The sequence below is a fragment of the Tenrec ecaudatus genome, chromosome 12, assembly GCF_050624435.1.
Source record: "Tenrec ecaudatus isolate mTenEca1 chromosome 12, mTenEca1.hap1, whole genome shotgun sequence".
Classification (NCBI taxonomy): Eukaryota; Metazoa; Chordata; class Mammalia; order Afrosoricida; family Tenrecidae; genus Tenrec; species Tenrec ecaudatus.
The window spans coordinates 31963549-31983705 of NC_134541.1; the positions used below are offsets into that span (position 1 = coordinate 31963549).

The following is a 20157-nucleotide window of genomic DNA, read 5'->3' on the forward strand; positions in this document are numbered from 1 at the left end:
TGGGCCCTGCCACCAACTGAACTAAAGATATGGCAGGCATTCTGAGGGTAGATTTCTTAAATCCCGTCTCAACCCCACAGCCAGAGCTCTCCTGGCTTTTCCTTCCGGGGCAGGGAGACAGGGCTCTGACTGGGGTGGGGAGAGAGACAGGAGCAACAGAACTCAGCCTGAAGCCCCCAGAGCCCTGCCTCTGAGGCCCGAGAACCTGGCTTACTGCCCCCTCCCCCACCCCACGGAGCCCTGCCTGCCTTGACCCCCATGACATAGGGTGAGCACACAATGAGGCTGAGGGCAAGGCGGGCGGGTGTCTGCAGAGGCTACCCAGTTCAGGCCCTGCATCCTCAGCTCTTTCTGATGGGGTGGTGAGGAGGGGCAACTCAGATGCCGAAGCCGCTTAGGCCCAAACCTCGGAGACAACGCCGGGCTGTTGCCCCCTTCACCCAGGTCCGCCGGACGGCCTGTTCCCATCCTTGCAAACAGACCAAGCGTAGCTATCAGGGTGGCCGCCGCCGGCAGACCACTGGGCAGAAGGCCGCCAGCCAGCAGCAGACCGTTGACACCTCATCTACCTCCTGTAGGGCCTACAAGAACAGTGAGGAGCTTCGGTCTCGGATTGTGTCTGGGATCGTCACCCCTATCCAAGACTACTGGGACAAGGCCAGCGAGAGCAGCCCACACAAGGAGTTCCCGCCTGCCACGGCCAGAGAGGTGGACCCCCTGCGGATCCTCCCACAACACCCCCACACCAGCCGGCAGCCTCCCTGGTGAGTAGAGGCTGTCTGCAGGGGGATTCCAGTCCCCCACTGGGCCCCTTGTCCCAGGTCTCTTCAGCCACGGCACCAGAGGGCTCAGCTCAGCATGTGGAGGCAGAGTGGAGATCGGTGGAGGGTTGGCACCCTGCTGCCAGTCCTGCCCTACGTAGCCCCGATGGTTGCCTGTCTCCTTCTTGGAGGCTGCCTGCAGACCCCTATCGGTGCCTTTGGGGCTGGAGCAATGGTCTGAGGGTTGCTGCCAGATGATTCTTGGCTCCTTATTCTGAACTCTTGGGTCAAGTTTTCTTGGGAAACACAAAAAACAAGGCAGTCCATTCAAGTTCTGGCTCTGATAGATTGTTTCACGGGACTTCCCTCAGCAATGTGCCCATCTCACTCCATTGTAGCCCCTTGAGTCTGACAGCAGCCACCTGGTGTGAGCAAGTCACTTCCCAGGTCTTTGGGGTTCAGGTGGCAACAGTTAGGACTGGAAACTGCAACCCCAAGGCAGGAGACGAGGGCCAGGGAGACGTGTCTACCGCTGAGACAGCCCCTAGCGCACACAGTGTGGTGTAGTCATAGTGGGGGTGGCTGGACAGAAGAGGCGGAGGGTCACCCAAACGGTGGCCGCCACACAGTAAGGGCTCAGCAGATGTTAGCGGCCATGCTTAATCCGTTCTGGTTTGCAGCTTTGTACCTGAGATTAGTTACAGGATAACCAATTTAATTTAATTATTAAGGGTAATAATTGGTGGGTCTATTTGGATAACTCTTCAAAAACCCTGGGTCTCGGAGGGAGCATGGAGAGTAAGCGAAGGGTGTTGGGAAGGCTGGGCAGTGCAGGTTGGCTAATGGAGCTGCCCGAGTGACAGGGAAGGTGCCCTTCTTGAGGTCACCAGCCATGATGCTGGGCCAAGGCTGGGCTCTTGGTGGCCTCCCTCCTTGTGCAGGGTCCGGCTGTGACCTATCCAGGGTGTGGTGGCAAGAGTTAAGATTAAGCCCTGGACAGGAAGCACGGTGGGGAGATTTTGACTTTATGTAGATAGTGTCTCTCTCTCGCTCTCTCTCTCTCTGAGCTGCTGTGTGGTTTGAAGACAAATGGGCTGGGAAATCCATCTCCTATCTTGAAATGTCCCTGTAGGTGAAGTTCTCTTAGATTTGGCAGGGACGACAACTGGCTGATATGTGTTGTATCAGTCACTCAAAACTTGTGGGTACAACTTGATTTTTCTGAAACGCATGTAGATGTGTAACTCGTAGGAACCTTGTGGGCAGGTTATTGAGTTACAAGGACCATCATGCATCCCAGAAATTTTTGTCTTTGAAGGAAGTATAGAAAGTACCGAGCGAACTTTAACTCTGGTGATTGACAGAGGTTCAACCTTTAGATGACCGTCTGGCAGGACAGCAGCACACTGCACACTATCCTGGGGTGTTTCACCACTGTGTGGGACTCCTGCGGGTCCAGCAGCTCTCTTGAGGTGTGCCCCCCCACACACACACACACACCACCACCACCACTGTGCCAAGCGAAAATGCAATCAGGGCTTCCAGAATGATACCTGGAGGCTCTGCCTCCCAAACTGGGAATTAGACAGAGCTGGGGGTGACAATAATGAAGGTCAAAATCCTCACCTTGAGAGTCCTGAACGAATGAGACCATCGTGCTGCACAGCTGCTGACGGCATGTCTGCAGGCACAGATTCTAGTACGGCTAGTCCGCCAGGTGGCAGGCCGAGGCGTGCTGTATACTGACCACACCTGCAACTGGTGAGCAGCCAGCCACGCCCTGCCAAGAAAGAGTTAAAGGGACCCAGGATGCGACAGCCTCCAAACCTGGAGCGTGGAGACATTTCACGGACAGATGGACTCTTTTTCTTCCATAACATCAGTGGCATCAGGATAAAAAGGATGAAGGGGCTCTTACCGATTAAGAGAGATGTAAGAGTCATATGGGCGAAATAGAGTGTTGGGACAAATTTGAGACATCTGGGGAAATTTGAGCATGCATACGTATTATGTAACATGGAGATGACTGCTAACTTTACTAGGTGAAGTAATTTCTGGTTATGGTGGTTGGTTGGTTTGTTTAAGAGCAACCTTTATGTATGTTAGTTATTTTTGTTGAAGTATTTAAAGATGAAACAACATGTCTAGGGTTTTCTTTGCCAAAAAGGACAGCTAAGTGGGAGGGGTGGAAGAAATAGGCACAAGAAAGATGGTAGAATATTGATCATTAGTGAAGCTGGGGGGGGGGGAGCGGGATTCAGCAGCTCATACTTTTCATCATACATTTTTGGTATATTGTTAAATTTCCTTCATAATGAAATTTTCATTAATACCAATCTTTCACAAACTATCCCCAAATAGAGAAGAGGAGGAAGAAATACTTCCCAGCTCGCTCTATGAAAGCAGTATTACTCTGATCCCCAAACCAGACATAACTAGAAAACTGTACGTCAGTCTTACTCAGGAATATATATTTGAGAATTCTTACAAAACAAACTACAATCCTAACCCCCCTCAAAAAAAATCCCTAGAAAACAGAATCTAACAAGATATACAAAGGGTTACTATACCCCTCAAAACAGAATATAATCCACCTGCTCTCGGCACTTCTGTTCACATTGTACTTCAGGTTCCAGCTGGGGTAATCAGCCAAAAGGGGGAAATAAGAGGTAAAACTCGATGAAGGGACTTCAAAAAGTTAGTGGAAAAACGTAATGGAAAGTTAATGGACCTTTTCCATGACTTTTTGAAGGTCCCCTCGTGTTTGCAGGCAACACCTGCCTAAAACACCTAGTAGAATCATATGAATTCAGCATTGTGGCAGGACCCAAGAGCAGCAGGTCCATGCTGGCCACGGACACCGTGAAAGTGAACTGAAGGAAGCAGTCTCTTTTAGAACAGCCCCAGGTTCTGAGCGCTCAGGAATAAACTTAACAGAAGTGTTCGAATCATACACTGAGCGCCCACACCTCGAGGAAGGACAGTTACAATGCCTGAGCCGATGGAAAGACGTCCTCTGTGTACGAATTGCTCGACTTTCTCTTGACATTGCTCCTGAAATTAATCAGTCATGCCACTGCGGCCCACATCCCTCCTGGGCTTTCTTTTGTAGACAGAGCTGATCCTAACGTCCGCCTGGGTACGCAAGCACAATCCATCGAGAGACATAAACAAGTCTCACTTCCAGCATCAAAACTTCACTGTAAAACTGCAAGGATTAACCCAGTGGCACTGGACAGATGCAAAGATCACGGGACTTGAATGGCACGTTTAGAAACAAACCCACACATATACGGGGTCATGGCTTTGCAACAGGGCGGCAAACAATTCAGTAGACCATAGAGTCTGAATGATGCCGGGGCAACTGAATATCCATGTGCCAAATAATTAAATCGGGCCCCTACTTTACACTACCTGCAGAAAGTAACTCGAAATGGACTGTAGAGTTACATGTAAGAGCTAAAACTGTAAAATGTTTGAGAGAAGATTACGAGGGGGTGCCCCCCCAAATGGAATTTTTTCAAAGTATATCAATTTTTTTACAAAACAACCTTATCACCTTTAAAGTGCTTTCAATTATATAATACCTTTGTCAAATCTGCAATTCTATTCTTGGAAGCATTTTTCAAACTCAGCTGTTTGAATGGCCGACAGCACCTCGTTTTTCTCTTCGCCTTTTCTATGTCTTCAAATCGCTGTCCTTTCATGCCCCTCTTCATTCACAGAAACAGAAAGAAGTTGCGCAGAGCCAGGCCACATGAGTCGAGTGCGTGGGGCAAGAGAGGCAGGCTGGTTTTTGCCAAAATCTGGCGCACTGAGGGGGCTGCGTGAGCAGGTGCACTGTCGTGGTGGCAAAACCAGTCCCCCGTCTGCCACAAATCAGACCTTTTTTGTTGCACACTCTTATGCTATGATTTCAGAACCTGTAAATAGAAAGCTTGACTAACAGTCTGACCTGGTGGAATGAACTCCAAATGCACCACGAGTCCACATTCTCATCCGTTCAGGCAGTTGACAGACGTCCAGAACGAGGCTTGTCATCAATCGACATTGCACCGTTTTTGAAATGGGAAACCACTCGTACATTGAGTTTTCTCACAGTGCTGTCCTTGTGTTCTTTGGGCGACATTGCAACAGTTTCTGCAGCATTTTTCCCGAGCACAAAACAGAACATCACAGCTGCACGCTATTCTATTAAATCGGCCATCACAAAAAATGAGGTTTGAGCAAAACTGCTTTTATGAAAAAACTCACTGTGACCAGAGAGAACCTTCTCAGGTGATGCCACTGAGTGAACTCACTCAGAGCAAGTCGTTCAATGCTCAGCTAACAGGAAACATGTGTACCACGAAGACTCCACCCAGCAGAGCTTTTTTCCGTTTTGTGGGGGGCACCCCCTCGTAAGTCTTTGCAACCTTTTGTTAGACAAGTTCATTACATGTGACACCAAAAGTACAAGCCACCAAAGAAAAATCAGATATGTTCAATTTTATCAAAATTAAAACCTTTGATGCTTCAAGCACCATCCAAAAGGTGAGCAGAGCACCCATAGAATGAGGGAAAAAATTTAGGACTCATATATCTGATGAGATGTATGTCTAGAATAAAGAACAGCAACTCGACAGCAAAGGTAAATGGCTTAAAAAGGAGCAAATGCTGCAATGCAGATGGCTGAAAGCCAGCACTGGACAAAGGTGGTCCCCGTTAAAGAAGAAGCCGGCCACTGAGCTCACGCTGCCTCTTCCCAGTCTTCCCTTCCCGCAGCAACGGCTCCTGCACGGCTTTGCCTTCGGGGAAGGCACTCCTTACTTAGCATGGCCACTCTCATCTCCTACGTCACTCATCCTCGGGGATCCAGCTTGTGAAGCTGAGCCTGCTCGGTGCCTCCAGAACTGAAAGAGGTGCCAGGCCTGGGAGGGGATCCTGCTTGATCTTTCTCCCATTATAAACCTGATACGTGTTCCTTAATTTCCTTTTCTCTGTTGGCGTTTCTAAAACCACTCATACTTCCAAACATCCCAAATCCACTACTAGTCGGGGGATGTTTCCAGGCTGTTTTCTGTGCAGATGGAAATTGCATTCAACAGGCACTTCATTTCCTTTTTATAAGCATCCAGGACAGATTTTCCATCCCAGATGACAGAATTTTTCATCAGCTGTGCCAAGAGAAGGCTTGGCTGCTGCTTCCATTCAAAAGGAAAAATCAAGCCTGTGGCTGTTGAGCCAGTTCCAACTCATCGTGCTTTGAGAAACGCACGGGAAGCCGCCACATTCATCTGTCCCCACGCCCGTGCCCGCGCGCACAGGGATGAGCATCGAGCGGCGGTGTTCCTAAGAGCCAAGCAGTGGCAGCTGCCCTCAGGCCCACCCCCTGATGAATGGATTAGCAGGGGACAATGGCGTGGCTGAGTGCTGTCACGCAGAGCGACCCTTAAAAAAAGGATAAAGTCCTGATTGATACATGCTCTCACCAGGTCCATCTCGCACACCTGTGCCCAGTGACAAGCCAGTCACAGAAGACCACATGATGCTAGTTATGTGAAGTGTCCAGCATCGGCGCTCCATAGATACAGAAAGCCTCTTCGTAGGTGCTAGGGCCTAGGGTGTAGGATTTGAAGAGCAGGCGTGAGAGTAACTGCTGATGGGTATGGGGTTTCTTTGGGGGGCGATGACATGTTCCCAAAATAGACCGTGGTGATGACTGTACAGGTCTGTGAACATACAGCCTCTGAGCTGTACCTCTTAAATGAGTTGATTTTCTGAATTTGAGATCTAGAATTTCATATCTAGCTAGAGAGAAAGCTTTTTTTTTTTTTATAATTGCTGTTCTTTTGAAAGTCTTTGCTTCGCCTAAGTGGAAAGGCACTGAAGGTGAGGGAGCGCCATTTGCTGAAGAGCCTGGTAGGTTGGAATGGGTCAGACCACCTGGCCGGCCCTCCACACTCAACTTATTCCCCTCCCCTCCTCGCCGTCCCAGCCCCGCGTCAGAGAGATGTGCGAGTTCCCGCCAGTTAGGAGCACTGGCCCTAGAGACGGGGCAGCGGCTTGATTCAGAGCCTTCCCTTGCTGTGTGACCTGCTTCTCGGTGACAACATTTGAGAGCTTCCGTTTCTTGAGCTTGGGAACAATTGTAGCTGACTCGGAAATTTGTTGGGATTAAATGTGATGGTGGGCCCCCTATGTCACTGCTCCACATATAGTACACGCTTCATAAATTGTACGTCAGTGGATGCTGTTTGGGTAGCAAGCAGGGGTGAGAACAAGACTGATAGGCTAGCGAGTGGAGGGTCCCCCACAAGGGGAAACCTTGTTTTATTGCATTTTGATGCCTGTGAATTGGCATCACCTCAAAGGCAGTGAGTTTGGTTGGGTTGGTGAACCTCATCCCACCCCCAGCAAAGACAGTGGGGCCACTTAGGTGTGTCCCTGAGAGCTGTGGGTGCTCCACCCCAGGTCCGGCCTGGGCATTGTTTCCTCGGTTTCCATCCCTGACCACCATTTCTCAAGGCTGCTCACTATGTGTTGCCTGCTGAGCCAGGTGCCACTTAGGGAGTCCCCCAAGAAGAGGAGCCGCGTTGCTGCTTTACAGGGCAGGAGCGAGGTTTCAGGGAGGTGGGGTCATCATTTCTTGGGCTCATCCTGCCAGGAGGCTCTGAATTGGACGCTTGGTCTGCTCAGTCCCACTCCGGCATTCCCACAACCAGACTAAACTGACTACCGACAAGTCGGTGGTAATGCATAGCAGTCCTGTAGGACAGGGTGGAACTGTCTCTGTGGGTTTCTGAAACTGTTAACTCTTTATGGGAGTAGAAAGCCTCATCTTGCACCCACAGAGCAGATGGTGGTTTTGAACTGCTGACTCTGTAATTAGCAGCCCAACGCATAACCACTACACCACCTGGGCTCTGGGCAGCATTAGCTCTGTTGTGGACTGGTCACAGAGAAAACCTAGCCCCTTGCCTTCTCTATTAGGTCTTTCTCACGCACACTGACTCAGGGAGGAGATAGCTGGGAAAAGAGGCCTAAAGTTGGGACTTTTGGTCAACCACACGGGACTTTGATAGCCTAATAGCTCTTCCCCCTGTAGTTCCCTCAGAGCCTCAACCCCTCCTGCTCATCGCTGTGCCTGCCCCTCTTCTGTCAGCACAGATGTTGCAACACACTGTTATCATAGCCGCCCCTGTGTTGCTCAGCAACCAGACACTCACTCTTTCACCTTTTTGTTTCCCCCTTAAATGCAGGGGAAATAGGGGTGTGGGTGTAGGGCTGAAAGGAGGGTGCGCTCCCAGCAGCCTGGCCCATCTGGCTGCTGCCTGGGTGTTAATTACCTATCCCTGAGTGCCCCCCCCCCCTCCAGCACTGTTCTACCCTGACTGGTGCCCTGACAGGAAGTGCCAGCCTCTGCCTCCCTCCCCAGGCCCCATCCTCCCCACTCTCCCCCCACACCCCAGTCTTGCTGACCCACACCTCACAGCCTGGAGGTGCAAACACAGGAAGAGCCATTCCCAGAACTTACTGGGGATCCAGCCTCTGTGGTTTTCTGCTGGCTGCTTCTAGGCTGGGAGGAAGACTGGAGAGGACAGCCCACTGGAGCGGAGCAGAGAGGGGGACATGGAAATAGGTCTGCCCTCCTGAGCTCTGTAAAAGAACTGGAGAGGACCCATCTGTAAGGCAGATGTTTCAGCCAAGCCGCGGGCAGCCAGCAAGGAGGCTGTGTGCCCCAAACCCTGTCTCCTGTTTGGAAAGACCAGTTCGTCCATGCTTAACCAGCTTTGCTACAAACCAATCCTGAGCTACAAATTTGACTCTTACGTATAAAAGCCAAACTTGCTGCCATGGCACCCATGCAGACCCATAGCAACCCCAGACACAGGGCAGAATGGCCCCTGTGAGTTTCGAAGACTAATTGTTCATGGGAGTAGGATTTCCCCTCTTTCTTGTAAGGATTGACTGTTGGTTTTGAACTGCTGACTGTAGATCACAGCCCAATACATAACCACTATACCGCCCACTCTCCTGCTTCTATGTATAATCATTTCCCATTCATTTCTAGCGTCTTTGGTTGACACACACGGTGGAGCTTTAGACTGAACCCACCCAGAGGCACTGTGGCACAGGCCCAGGGCGCTCTCTCGGAGCCTCGCCAACTCGATGGGGCAGGACTGCTCTGTGCACAGGGAGCAGCCAGGAATTGGACTAGATTTGGTTGCAACTGACAACAAATTCATTTTTAATCTTGGTCAGTGTATATCTCTGTGTGTATTTTTAAATATCCAGTTTTCCATTCCGCGTTTCATTTGAAAATGCCATAGTCATTTGCTAAGGGAGCAGACAGCCCCTACTTTGGCATCTGTGTATTTACTTCACTTGTTTGCTATGGTTTGCCTCACCTCAACAACTTCAAGCATTTCTATGTTTTTAATGATAAAGAATACAGCTGAGAACATCTATCTACCTATATCTATTTTTTCCCTGTTACTTTCTTGAATTATATTCCTTGTGTCAGCAGATTTCAAACTATTTGGTCTCAGAAGTGGGCCTGCACTTGCATGATATTATCGCGGACCCCACCGAGCTACTGTTTCTCTCACTAGTGACCAGATTGAGGAGGCCTGGGGCCACAGTGGGTTGCAGGTTGGGTTGCTCACTACAAGGTCAGCAGTTTGAAACTAGCCACTCCACAGGATAAAGATGAGGCTTTCTACTCCTGTAAAGAGTTACAGTCTCAGTTGAAACCGCAAGGGCCGCTCTACCCAGTCCTGTAGCATCACTATGAATAGGAATCGACTGGATGGCAGTGAGTTTGGTTTTGAAGTTTGATTATTTTTACCATATTAGAAATTACAATAGAAACTTTAAGAATACATATTCATTCACTTATTTTTTAAATTGTATAACAAAGGCGCAGGTTAAGCAACTTGCCCAAAGCAACACAGCCCATGCTTCTCAGAACAGGACTCAGCCATTAGCATTTCTTCTTTTGGACACACACTCATACCAGCAGGTGCCGGAGGAAGGAGCAGCCGTGGGGTGGATGGTTGCTGGAACACAGAGGAGGCCGCTGTGCCTGGGACAGCGTAAGCCAGGTGGGGCTGAGAGAGGAGCCTGGAAAGGGGCACGCAGGCCAGTTCAAGGAGAGCCTGGGGGCCAAGGGAAGGCATGGTGGAAGCTCCTCGGTGGCTTAAAGGAAGAGAGGCTTCATACTGATTATGAAGTCTTAAATCTTTAAGTCTTAAAGTCTCAAAATCAACTTCAACAGCAAAGCCCTCTGGCCCATCTGCAGAGAATGGACTGCAGAGGGACAGCTGTGGAAACAGGAAGAGCCTGCCAGGTTCCAAGGCGCGCACTCTGTAGATGGATTTGGTGTACAGATGAAGGGGTATCCAACAGGACATTATGATGGATATGACCTGATTTGGAGGGGTGGGGTAGAATCAAGGGGGTTACAGTGGGTTTGTTTTTAGCCTAAGTGCTTGGTGCTGGCGGGCGTCCTCAGCTCTGTTAGCCTGGTTTTTGTGATGCTGATACGGACCTAGCATAGAATATCTGCCTTCGCTCTCCAGAGCAGTTGGATTAATTGGCATTCCCACCATGTTTCAATGCCATTTCCTTTGCCAATGCCAGGAGCTAATCTCATTTTTTTTAAGTGCTTACAAAAACACCTTCCCGTAGCACCTGTAAGCTAGAGAGTTCAAATGCTAAGCGAGTAGATTAGGCAAACTGCGTACAGCCTGTGTGTTGGGTTTTGATTGCTGCAGAACGAATTCCCACGAGTGCGGAGCTTTCAAAGCTCCACCCGTTTATTACCGCAAAGGTCTGCAGGTCAGGATTATGGAAGGCCTCGCTTGGTGGGACTCTGCTCAGAGTATCCCAAGACCAAAGTTGAAGCCTCAGCTGGGCTACATTCCTTTCTGAAGAGTCTGGGGAAAGGATTTACTTCCCCTTTTGTTAGGGTTGCTCACCAAATGTGGTTCCTCGTGGTTGTAAGACAGGAACTTGCCCGCTTCTCATTGGCTCTCGGCCAGGGACCCCTCTCAGCTCCTCACCTTCCTTCTCTCACGCCTCCCGTCCTCCAAGCCAGCCATGATGCGGTCAGCCCTTCCCATGCTTGACGCTCCCCATCTGCCGTCCTGTGCTGTGGCCAGCCAGAGAAAGTCTCTGCTTTTCAGAGGCCCTGTGGTCAGACTGGTGCACCCACATAGTGTCCACTTTTCAGGTCAGCATGGACGCCTGGTGACATAGTGGTTGCTCGCTGGGCTGCTAACTTCAAGATCAGCAGTCTGAACCCACTCACCACTCCATGGGACAAAGATGAGGCTTCCTACTCCCATGAAGAACCGCAGCCTCCCACCCACAAGGGCACTCACCCTGCCCTATGGGGCCGCCGTGAGCCAGAATCTGCTCAATGGCCCGGAGTCTGGAGCTGCTGGGTTTTTAGATCAGCTCTGCTAGATAATATTAAAGAATCACAGGAGTGCTTTCTCATTACATTCGTGGGCTCTTGGGACGATGAAAGGCCTGAAATCTTGGGGGCAGCCCTAGAAATTCTGTCTACCACAGCTCACCAACTGAGACCCAAACATTCCCATTCCTACGAAATGAAAACTTCAACAGCCCTGCGACCCCTCCCCCCGCACACACATCCTCAGAAGTCCCCAAGTCCTCATCCCTTTACTACATGACTCAAAATCCCCAGCTTGAAGGATCCAGATCTCAATACGTCAGAGGGCAAGAGCCTTTTTTCTGCCAAGGGCCGTTGGATAACATTTACAGGCCATCCTGGTCCAACATTCCATTAACTAAGGGAATGGCCAGAACTGCTTCTCTTTAGGGAGGCGTGCAATGTTAGCTGGTAGTGATGGTTTCTCAGCTCCTATAGCCCTCGAGCAGACAGTTCCCACCCCTGGCCCAATCATTTGACCCTCCTGGACACAGCTCCTTTCCCTCTGCGGACCACATGAATTTAAAGGAATGGCCTATGCCTTCCCCACATACCCAACTGTGGGCGTAGGATAAGCTATCAATCTCAAACATACAAAAAGCCATGTGCATGAAAGATACTGATTACTGCATGATTTATAGTTACACGCCAGGAACACATCAGGACCCTATAGTAGAAGATGAAGCCGGTTTTAGGTTGCTTCACTTGAGTAGTAAAAGATTAAAAATTAAAATGTCTAATGGCCAATAAAATGTTGACAGCAGAGGTGGACAACTTGGGAATATGTTGAATATACGTGGAGAGGAATCTGTGAAAGCCAAAGGCATATTTGGAACATTATTAAGACCGTTGAAGGGAAACTCTCCCCGAAGTGGCCTCTTCCCCAAGCGGTGGGTCAACTCCAAGCCTGCAGGCCGGCACTGCCGCCGTGCACTTCAAACTGCGCGACGGAGTTGCTCTCCAGCATAGATGATCAGTGCAGAGGGCAACGAGCGGGCCGTAACGGGAGTGAAACAGCTGGAACGGGAATGAGGAAAATGGCTGGATGTAGACTGTAGCCATCACCACTGAGCATCTTGTGTAGAACATGTTATATGGTTCTATTCACCACAAATACAATAAAATGGGGCTTTGGCCTCAAGACTGGGGGGTGGTAAGCCCCTGTTTTTTCTTCTGTCTCACTCATTTGGCTCTCCACACAGGTACATACGTCACCTGGCAGATATGGAGAAGCTGTGTATGAAGCCCAGCTTACTGGGTGAGGACAGAAGAGGGGGAGAGCAGAGAGAGGGGAAGAGTTGTTTATAAACCTGCGGCCTTCCACGCTGGGCGTCATGGATCTAAGTGGAAATAGCTCACCAAAGGCTTTGGGCACAGATAGCCTGCCACCCAGGTCCCAGGCTGGCCACTGCGTAATACCCCTATGTACTTGGAAAGGCTTTGGAAATAAAACTCACATGAAAGCAAAAATTCATAGAAGGCTGGTTGGAACTTGGGGCCTGATTCCCTATTAACAACAATAGTAGTATCCTCCCAGAGCCTCAAAGCAGTGTACAAAAGGTAAGGGATGCAAACCAGAAGACCAAGCATATGAAGAACGCAGAAAACATCCACTCACAAAGAGCAGACACACTGCCAAGATGGCACAGACAGACGTTGCAGGTTGTCTGGCAAGACTTTCCAGCAGCTATCAAAAAAATGCCCAGGAAGGGACGGCACTGGGCCTGAAGCCTAATGGGCAGACAGAAGCTAGAAAAGAAAACCAAACCAGGGTTTAGAACTGAAAATGACAAGAGGCACCAGACAAACCCTGGCGAATGAGTAGCTGAATCAAGGTGGCCAAGGAAAGCCAGGTAGCATGTTGAATTATGTCTTCCCCAAAATGTGTTTGGGCCCAAGTCTCTTTCCAAAGAGAGCCTCTCTCTTTGCATTCATGTATCTATCCTGCCAGAATCCCTAACCCTAATCACATCTGAGTGGTAACTTAGAGACCTAACCACACTTGCATGGTAGCAAATAGGAAGGGCCTAGACCAGGCGGCACACACAAGGGGGAGGGAGGCAGATGACGTGTGACCGTCGAGGCCAATGCACCTGCCAGCCTAGCACGGTCAGAAGCTCCTGGGAGGAAGTTCAGGGAGACCAGGGAAGCCCTTCCTCTAAAGTGACCCTGCCCCAACGGAAGGAGTCCTTGGCCTTTGAGACCACCCAGCTGCAGTGTTGGCTTGTTGGCAGCACCCAGGTAGAGAAGGTGTCAGTGAACTCAAAAGATAGACCCATAGAAGTTAACCTGTCCCCGCAACAGCCAAAATATCCTTTTAAAACACAACCGCAGGGACGTCTCATAGAAGGCCTAACATGGGGGCCTTCCAGGTCCTAGAGGAGGAGGAGGAGGAGGAGAAAGGCTGCAGTGCAGGAAACAAGTTTCAGCGGGGAGGGGAGCATGTGGGAGGGAACTGAATTGTCAAGATCACCCACTGATCCCTTTGAGAGACCCCTGTTGGAGCTGGGACACGTGGGCCCACATGGGCCCCAACTCCAGACTCTATGCGAGTGGAAAGACTTACATCTCTCCCACAGGACGGTGGGTGGATTCAAACCGGTCCGCAGCCCCGCTCGTGGCCCACTACTACGCTGCCAGGGCTCCCCAGGGGCCCGGCGGTTTTCCAGGTGATGGAAATCGCGGAACAGTCTTCCTTCAGGTTACCAGATGAAGTCATATGGCGTGATCTCTGAGCTCATGTACAAAAATCACCTTTTCTGTACACCCCAGGGCCCACTCTGCACAGACGTGAGGGGTGTGAGGACCTGGGACTTGGCTGGGGGCTGTGGAGCCAGGTCCCCATGTAGTTTATTGTTAAATGGGCTGTAAGTGTGTCCTCGGTGCATGAGGCGCCCCTGTGTGCCAGCACAGCTGCACTCTGACCGTCTCACGCACACACTCCCCCTCCCCCCCCACACCCTCCCCACACACACATACATTCCCTCTTTCTGGCCCAGCAGAGAAAAGTAAAAATGGTGGATCTTTGCAGAGCCGTGAAGACTCTGTTCTCCTGGACATTTTAACAGCCACTGCAAGACCCTTGCTTGCTGCTCTGTAGGGGGCGTCCAAGGTCAAGGGAGGGCTGGCTGCCCTCTGGCACCATCTGCTCTGTCCGGAGGCGGAATGCTGGAAGGCTTCAGAAACTGGCTCCTGCTCCGTGAACCGGCATTCGCTCTGGAGCAGGACGTTTTCTTTCCTTTGCAAGCCCAGCCTCATGCACCTGATGTCAGTCTTCTCCGCCCAGTAGCTGGGGCCGACTGGAAAGTGTCTCTGTTGGATCCTTTCCCAGCACTATAATTAACAGCTTCTTACTTGGAAGCTCATTAGCTGCCAGTGCAAGGCTTCCCCGCGGTCTGCAGGGATCTGTCTGCCTGTGCCCTAGAACTGTCAGCTGTGCGTGGCTCACCTGGGTTCCAAGGGACTCTTAAAGCACCCTTTAAACATTGCTAACTCTTTTTATCATAAATAAAACACACATCCTTTATGGCGGTGGGGGGGGCGGTAATAAGCTTGCTCACCAGCCAAGAGCAATCCTCCCTTGTTTGCATTCTCAGTCCGTTCTTCCTAGTTACATTAGCACACACTTGACCCCACTGATTTCTTCAGCTCCTGGCGGTCACCTCTCTGAACGAGCGGACGCATGTCCAGACGTTGGACGGGACGTCCCCGTGCAGCGTCCTCATGGGCCTAGCGGCCTCCGGCTGCCTTGGTTAATGTCTTGGGCGGCACTGAACAGTGTTCTTTCCTTAGGGTGGAGTCTAGCCAAATTACTGGATCAAGACTACACAGATGCATAAAGATTGTGAAAAAGAGAACAGATAACCCATTACTTCGTAGATAAAACTGCTGTGCAGGGACCCTGCATTCGTTCTTGCTCTTCGCTCCTGCGTTTTCAGTGAGGGTGAACTTGGTTCGGATAGGTATGAAAATCTTGAGATAATGGCTGAGGCTCTCCAGTGGGGCCTTGAACTGAAGCAGATAAGCCATGCCTTTATATTAACGAGACCTTATTTTACATAGATGTTGAGCGCTATGATGATGGGTATATGCCAACATTGTACAACGGGGGCTTCAGAAAGTTGGTGGGGAAACTGCAATATCTTTTCATTTTCTATTTGTCCATGAACTCTGTGTGTGTGTGTGTGTGTGTGTGTGTGTGTGTGTGTGTGTGTTTCTCATTGTCGGGGGCCTTCCAGTTGGGTCCATCTCACGGCGACCTCATGCCACAGAAGGAATCTCCTCACCCTCCTCCTTTTGCCACCTGGCTGCCATTCTAATGTCACATCATTCATCTATGCCAGGACCCCCTGTATAAGATCCCTCCCTCATGTAATGGGCTCACGTCTGGGTTCCCTGTCCCCCATACCTGGCAGTGCATTTGTGACCTCCCCACAGGTGTCAGACACAGACCCCAGGGATCCTGGCGCCCAGCTGCTCTGGGACTTGGCTAATTGTCCCTTGTTTGTTTCAGGCGTGATCCCCTGGGTCCGTTTTCTGTCGGGGGAGAGGACCTGGACCCCTTTGGGTGAGTACTGCTGGGAGGTGACAGCAAGCTAACCTGCCCTCGGCCTCGTCAGCCCGCGCTCATCTGCTAATTTTAGAGCACTTCGTCACTTGCTCGGGGACTGGAGGCCAGAGCTGAGTGGCTGGGACAGTTGCTGCTGACTCGGCCGCCTTGCGCAGAGGCAGGCTCTGGGCGAGAGGGTGCCGAGCGAGCCCAGCAGGCCGTTCCTCTGTCACCTCCTGGCCAGGCAGGGACTGCGGGGTGGCAGGCCACCAACAAGATTGATCAGGCGTAGCTTGACAGACCTTTGGGCCGTGCACTGCAATTCAGAGGTGACCTCACATGGTCGGGGGTCCCGAAGCCCCATTTCTCTCTGTGGTTCCTGCTCTCACCTTTCAGTGACCACAACCTGGTCTCTGCATTGACTTCTCAAACCACACTCAGCAACCTGCTGCAGAGAGTCCCACCATCAGTGGGCGACAGCACACCGTGAGCCGTGGCCTTCAGTCTGTGAACTTCATGGGAGGAAAATTCCCTCGGGAACCAGACTTGGGCAACCCAGTGACCCCTTAAGAGAGGGAAAACAGACAAACTACGAGATGATTAGCCTTAGCCCTCAAGTGGAGCGCCAAGTAGAGCTTTCTGTTGGCCTTGCCTCAGCCTGCTGAATCTTGTCCCCTCAGGCCTAGGACTTAGCAGGCATGTGAACTTCGTGCACTTGGGAGTCAGAGAGAACTGCGGGTGCGGGCTCATGGGCCAGGACAGGTGTGCACACTGTGCGTGGTCTCCCGCTGGCACCAGCAGCCGTCCATGCCAGCATGCCTGTGGCGGTCAGAGCAGGCGTCCCGGGCATCCGTGGTGCAGCCTCACCCTGCTCACTGCCAGGGCCGGCTCCTCGTCACAGTGGCTCACCCTTGTCTCCTTCTTGCCTCAGGTGTCGGCGAGGTGGCATGATCGTGGACCCCCTGAGATCTGGCTTCCCCAGAGCACTTATTGACCCGTCCTCAGGCCTCCCGAACCGGCTTCCTCCCGGCGCAGTGCCCCCAGGAGCACGCTTTGACCCCTTTGGGCCCATTGGAACCAGCCCGTCTGGGTAGGTTTTCTCTCAGGAGGTTGACACGTGGAGCCTGACACAGCCTGGGCTCAGTGCCACCCCATGGTCCCTCCGGCCTCTGAGGCTTCCCTGGTGCCCCCAAGGGACTCCCCACCCTGGGAACCTCCTCTCCCCTCCCTTCGACAGCACAGATGGAACCTTATGTGCATGTCAGAGTTGTGTTTCCATGTCGCACAGCTGCAGGGCCTGAGGTTAAGGTGCAGCCAACCAGTGGAAGGGTTAGGCTTTACACCCCAGCTACCTGGCTCTCGAGCCCAGGTCTTAACCCTCAAGCACCAGCACATTAGCCTGGAGGGCAGGCTCGAATCTGCAGCTCAAAGTTACCTCTGCCTGTATGCCCCTCCATCATGCCAACTCACCAGCCCCCTCTTTCCATTCCAGACCTAACCCAGACCACCTCCCCCCACCGGGCTACGATGACATGTACCTGTGAAGGCCTCAAGAATGTAACATCCCAGCCTTCCCTCCACTCGCCTGGAGCTGCCACCATTGGCCCGACCAGCAGCCCTGTCCTTGTGGGCTGGGGACAAGGGATCCTATCCATGTGTTTGCAGGCTGGCTGGGGTTGTCTCCCCACCCCCTCCCAGAGCCACGGCACCTGTGGCAGCTTGCCACCTGGCTGTGTGTAGGTGCCAGGGAGGCATCTCTCACCACCAGTTCCTCCCCACCTCCCCAGAGACTCCGGCCACGTGTACCCGCGACCGGCGCAGCGCTATGAGGACAGAACGCATTTGGATGTTATTCTTAAGAACCAAATGTCAATACAGAAACCCTGTTGCCGGTCTCCCACTTCTCCTTTTCACGTATGTGGTTGGGGCGCTCGAGTTTGAATCCTGGGGTGCTGGGGGTGTGAAATGACTCTTCCTACCCAGGGCCCACTTCTGCTTCTCAGGCGCCTGTTGCTCCTGACGTCGCTGCGAAGGGCCTCATGCTGGCTGTCCAGGCCAGAAACCCAGGGGCCACAAAGATGACCTTCATGGGGTGGTCACTTTGGGGAAAGCAGGCATCACTCTGACTAGGACGTGCTCCACCACTGCGTCTCTCTGGGCCTGGCCAGTGGCAGCCCAACAACTTAGGAACAAACACACCTGAAGACTAATCTCATTTTTGCTACCAACTTAACTGAACCTGCAAGTGCCTCTCCTCGTAGGACCTGGATGCCCACCCATAAAATCTGGGGTGCACATTCTGCTGCCTGTGTCCATGTACGGCAGTCCAGAGGAGCTGGTGCCAAAAGGAAGAGCGCAGGCCCGGGGCTCTTCACAGAGCCTCTAGCCCATGCCTGCCGGCCCCTCGGCACACAGAGGGCACAGGAACCCGGTCCCCATCCTGCGGGAGGAGCCAGGAACCCCTGCCTCTACAGACAGTCCAGGAATGTCTTTCCTGCCTCACCGGGGAGCCCCCATTCTGGAAGTCTGTGTCCAGGCCCCCTGACCTTGGTGTTCTCCGGATCCTTTGCAGCCCGAGGCGCGACAGATGCGGTCAGTGAGGAGCCCTGTGCTGGAGTGAGAGAGCACCATAGAACACCCGGCTGAGAGGCAAGATGCAGGGCTTGCTGGTCACAGCAGCCGGTGCTTCACCCAGGGTTGGGTCCCTTCATTCCTCAGCACCGTGGGTCCCTTCCCCTGAATTGGGACGTCTGTTCCCTATAGGCAGGGAACTAACTACCCACCGGCTTTCCTGAGACGCCTGCTTCTGTTCCGTAATCTAGGCTTGCCTGCCTGCTCTCACTGCAGAGGAATCGGCAGCTCAGCTGACGCCCAGGCCCTGGGCCAGTCAGACACAGGCTGGGCCTGGTAGGGTGGGAGGCGAATGTGAGCTGACCCTGGGTATTTCCTCTCAAGTACTCAACTGAGTCAAAGACCCAGAGACAGGAGAGGCGGCAAACTGGAACCTTCAGAACACCTGTGCCTTGGAGAAGAACCCAGCAGCGGTCAGGCAGAGCGACAGTCACCACTGTCCACCACGGTCCTCCTCCCCCAAGGCTGGCACATGGGTGGAATGGTAGCTTCTGTCCCAGGAACTGGTCCCTATCTGCACCCAGAAGGACTCGGGGGAAATTTGCACATAAAAACAGGGCACACTTAAAAGACCACCAGATAGAAGCAGGGAAGGTAGAGACCCCACCTTCAGTAAAAGGCAAAACTTTTAAATTGGCTACTTGGATCTTCTGGGAGCAAAGGGTCAAAAAGAAGCCCAGTTGGGTGGCCACATGCGTCATTCTGTTTCTGAACAGAAAGTTCAGTGACTGGTCTGCAGAAGCAGCCATTCTCCGGAGCGCCATCCAGGAAGTGCTACCTGTGTGGGACTCCGTGCACCGAGAGCATCGTAGATGGGTTCTGGGGCTGTAAATGGGGCCGCTGTGAGTGAGCGCTTGCTTTGTTCTGGGCCATGCTTGTCCTCCGGGCTGCTGCAGGTGAACGTTCTGTGGAACCCAGAGGGTTGGAAAGGCGTCACAATAAACCAGCACGTAAAGACCTGTTCCTCCTCTGTTTTATTTTTCCAAGAAAACCTTCATTGAGATGCAGTTCATGCACCATAAAGCTCACCCTACTCCCGTGTGCAACTCTGCCCTGTGGCCAGCCCCTGGCTCCGCCCCACACATCACCACCCCAGAGAGACCCCGAAATCACTTGCAGTGCTCCTGGTTTGCCCTGCTGTGCTTTGGCAACCACGAATCTGCTTCTTATCTCTAAGGACATCGCTCCTAAGTTAGTGAAACCCCGCAGCACGCGCCCTTTTATGCCAGGTGTAGGGGCCACACATCCTGTGGCACCGTCGGTACCTCATTCAGTCTCGCGGCAAAACTGCTACACCTGTCCTCCTCCCGGGGCTACCTGGTGGACAGGTAGCAGGGTAAGTCCGAGTTCACCTGTGTGAGGACCTGCTGGGCTGTTCATGGCGGCGGCAGCATAGGAGGGTCCCCGTGTCTCCACAGCCTCGCCAACACTTCTTATCCGCTGTCTCTCTCACAGTGGCCGGGGGTTGTCTCTTTTTAAAAGGAAATTTTTTTTTTACTTAAACCAAGCAGGGCGGAGCCCAGAGCCGGTCAGCCCAAAGGAGGAGACCAGAGCTTGGGCCAACACCACCTTGGGCTGATGTGGCCGGTGGGCTGCAGAGGAGTGGGGTGTGCCTTGCCAGAGAAGGTTCTGGGTGGCAGTGATACACAGAAGCAGGTCTTATATCCAGGGAAGTTCTCCTGACCTTTCCAGGGGCTGTGAGCTCCCCAGGCACTCATTACCGTTGCTTGGTTTGGGCATTTCTTCATCAAGGGGCCTTACATGTAAGTTAACGC

General features: G+C 52.2%; 1 protein-coding gene across 1 annotated transcript in view; it reads left to right on the forward strand.

Moving 5' to 3' along the window:
* PSMF1 (proteasome inhibitor subunit 1) overlaps window positions 1-19345 on the forward strand; it is a 31776-nt gene extending 12431 nt beyond the window's left edge. Inside the window, exons 4-7 of the mRNA XM_075563865.1 lie at window positions 579-764; window positions 15716-15769; window positions 16683-16841; window positions 17244-19345. Of these exons, the coding sequence (XP_075419980.1) occupies window positions 579-764; window positions 15716-15769; window positions 16683-16841; window positions 17244-17295 (451 nt within the window). The 3' untranslated portion in view covers window positions 17296-19345. The remainder of the gene's footprint in view (window positions 1-578; window positions 765-15715; window positions 15770-16682; window positions 16842-17243) is intronic.
* Window positions 19346-20157: the final 812 nt, after the last annotated feature.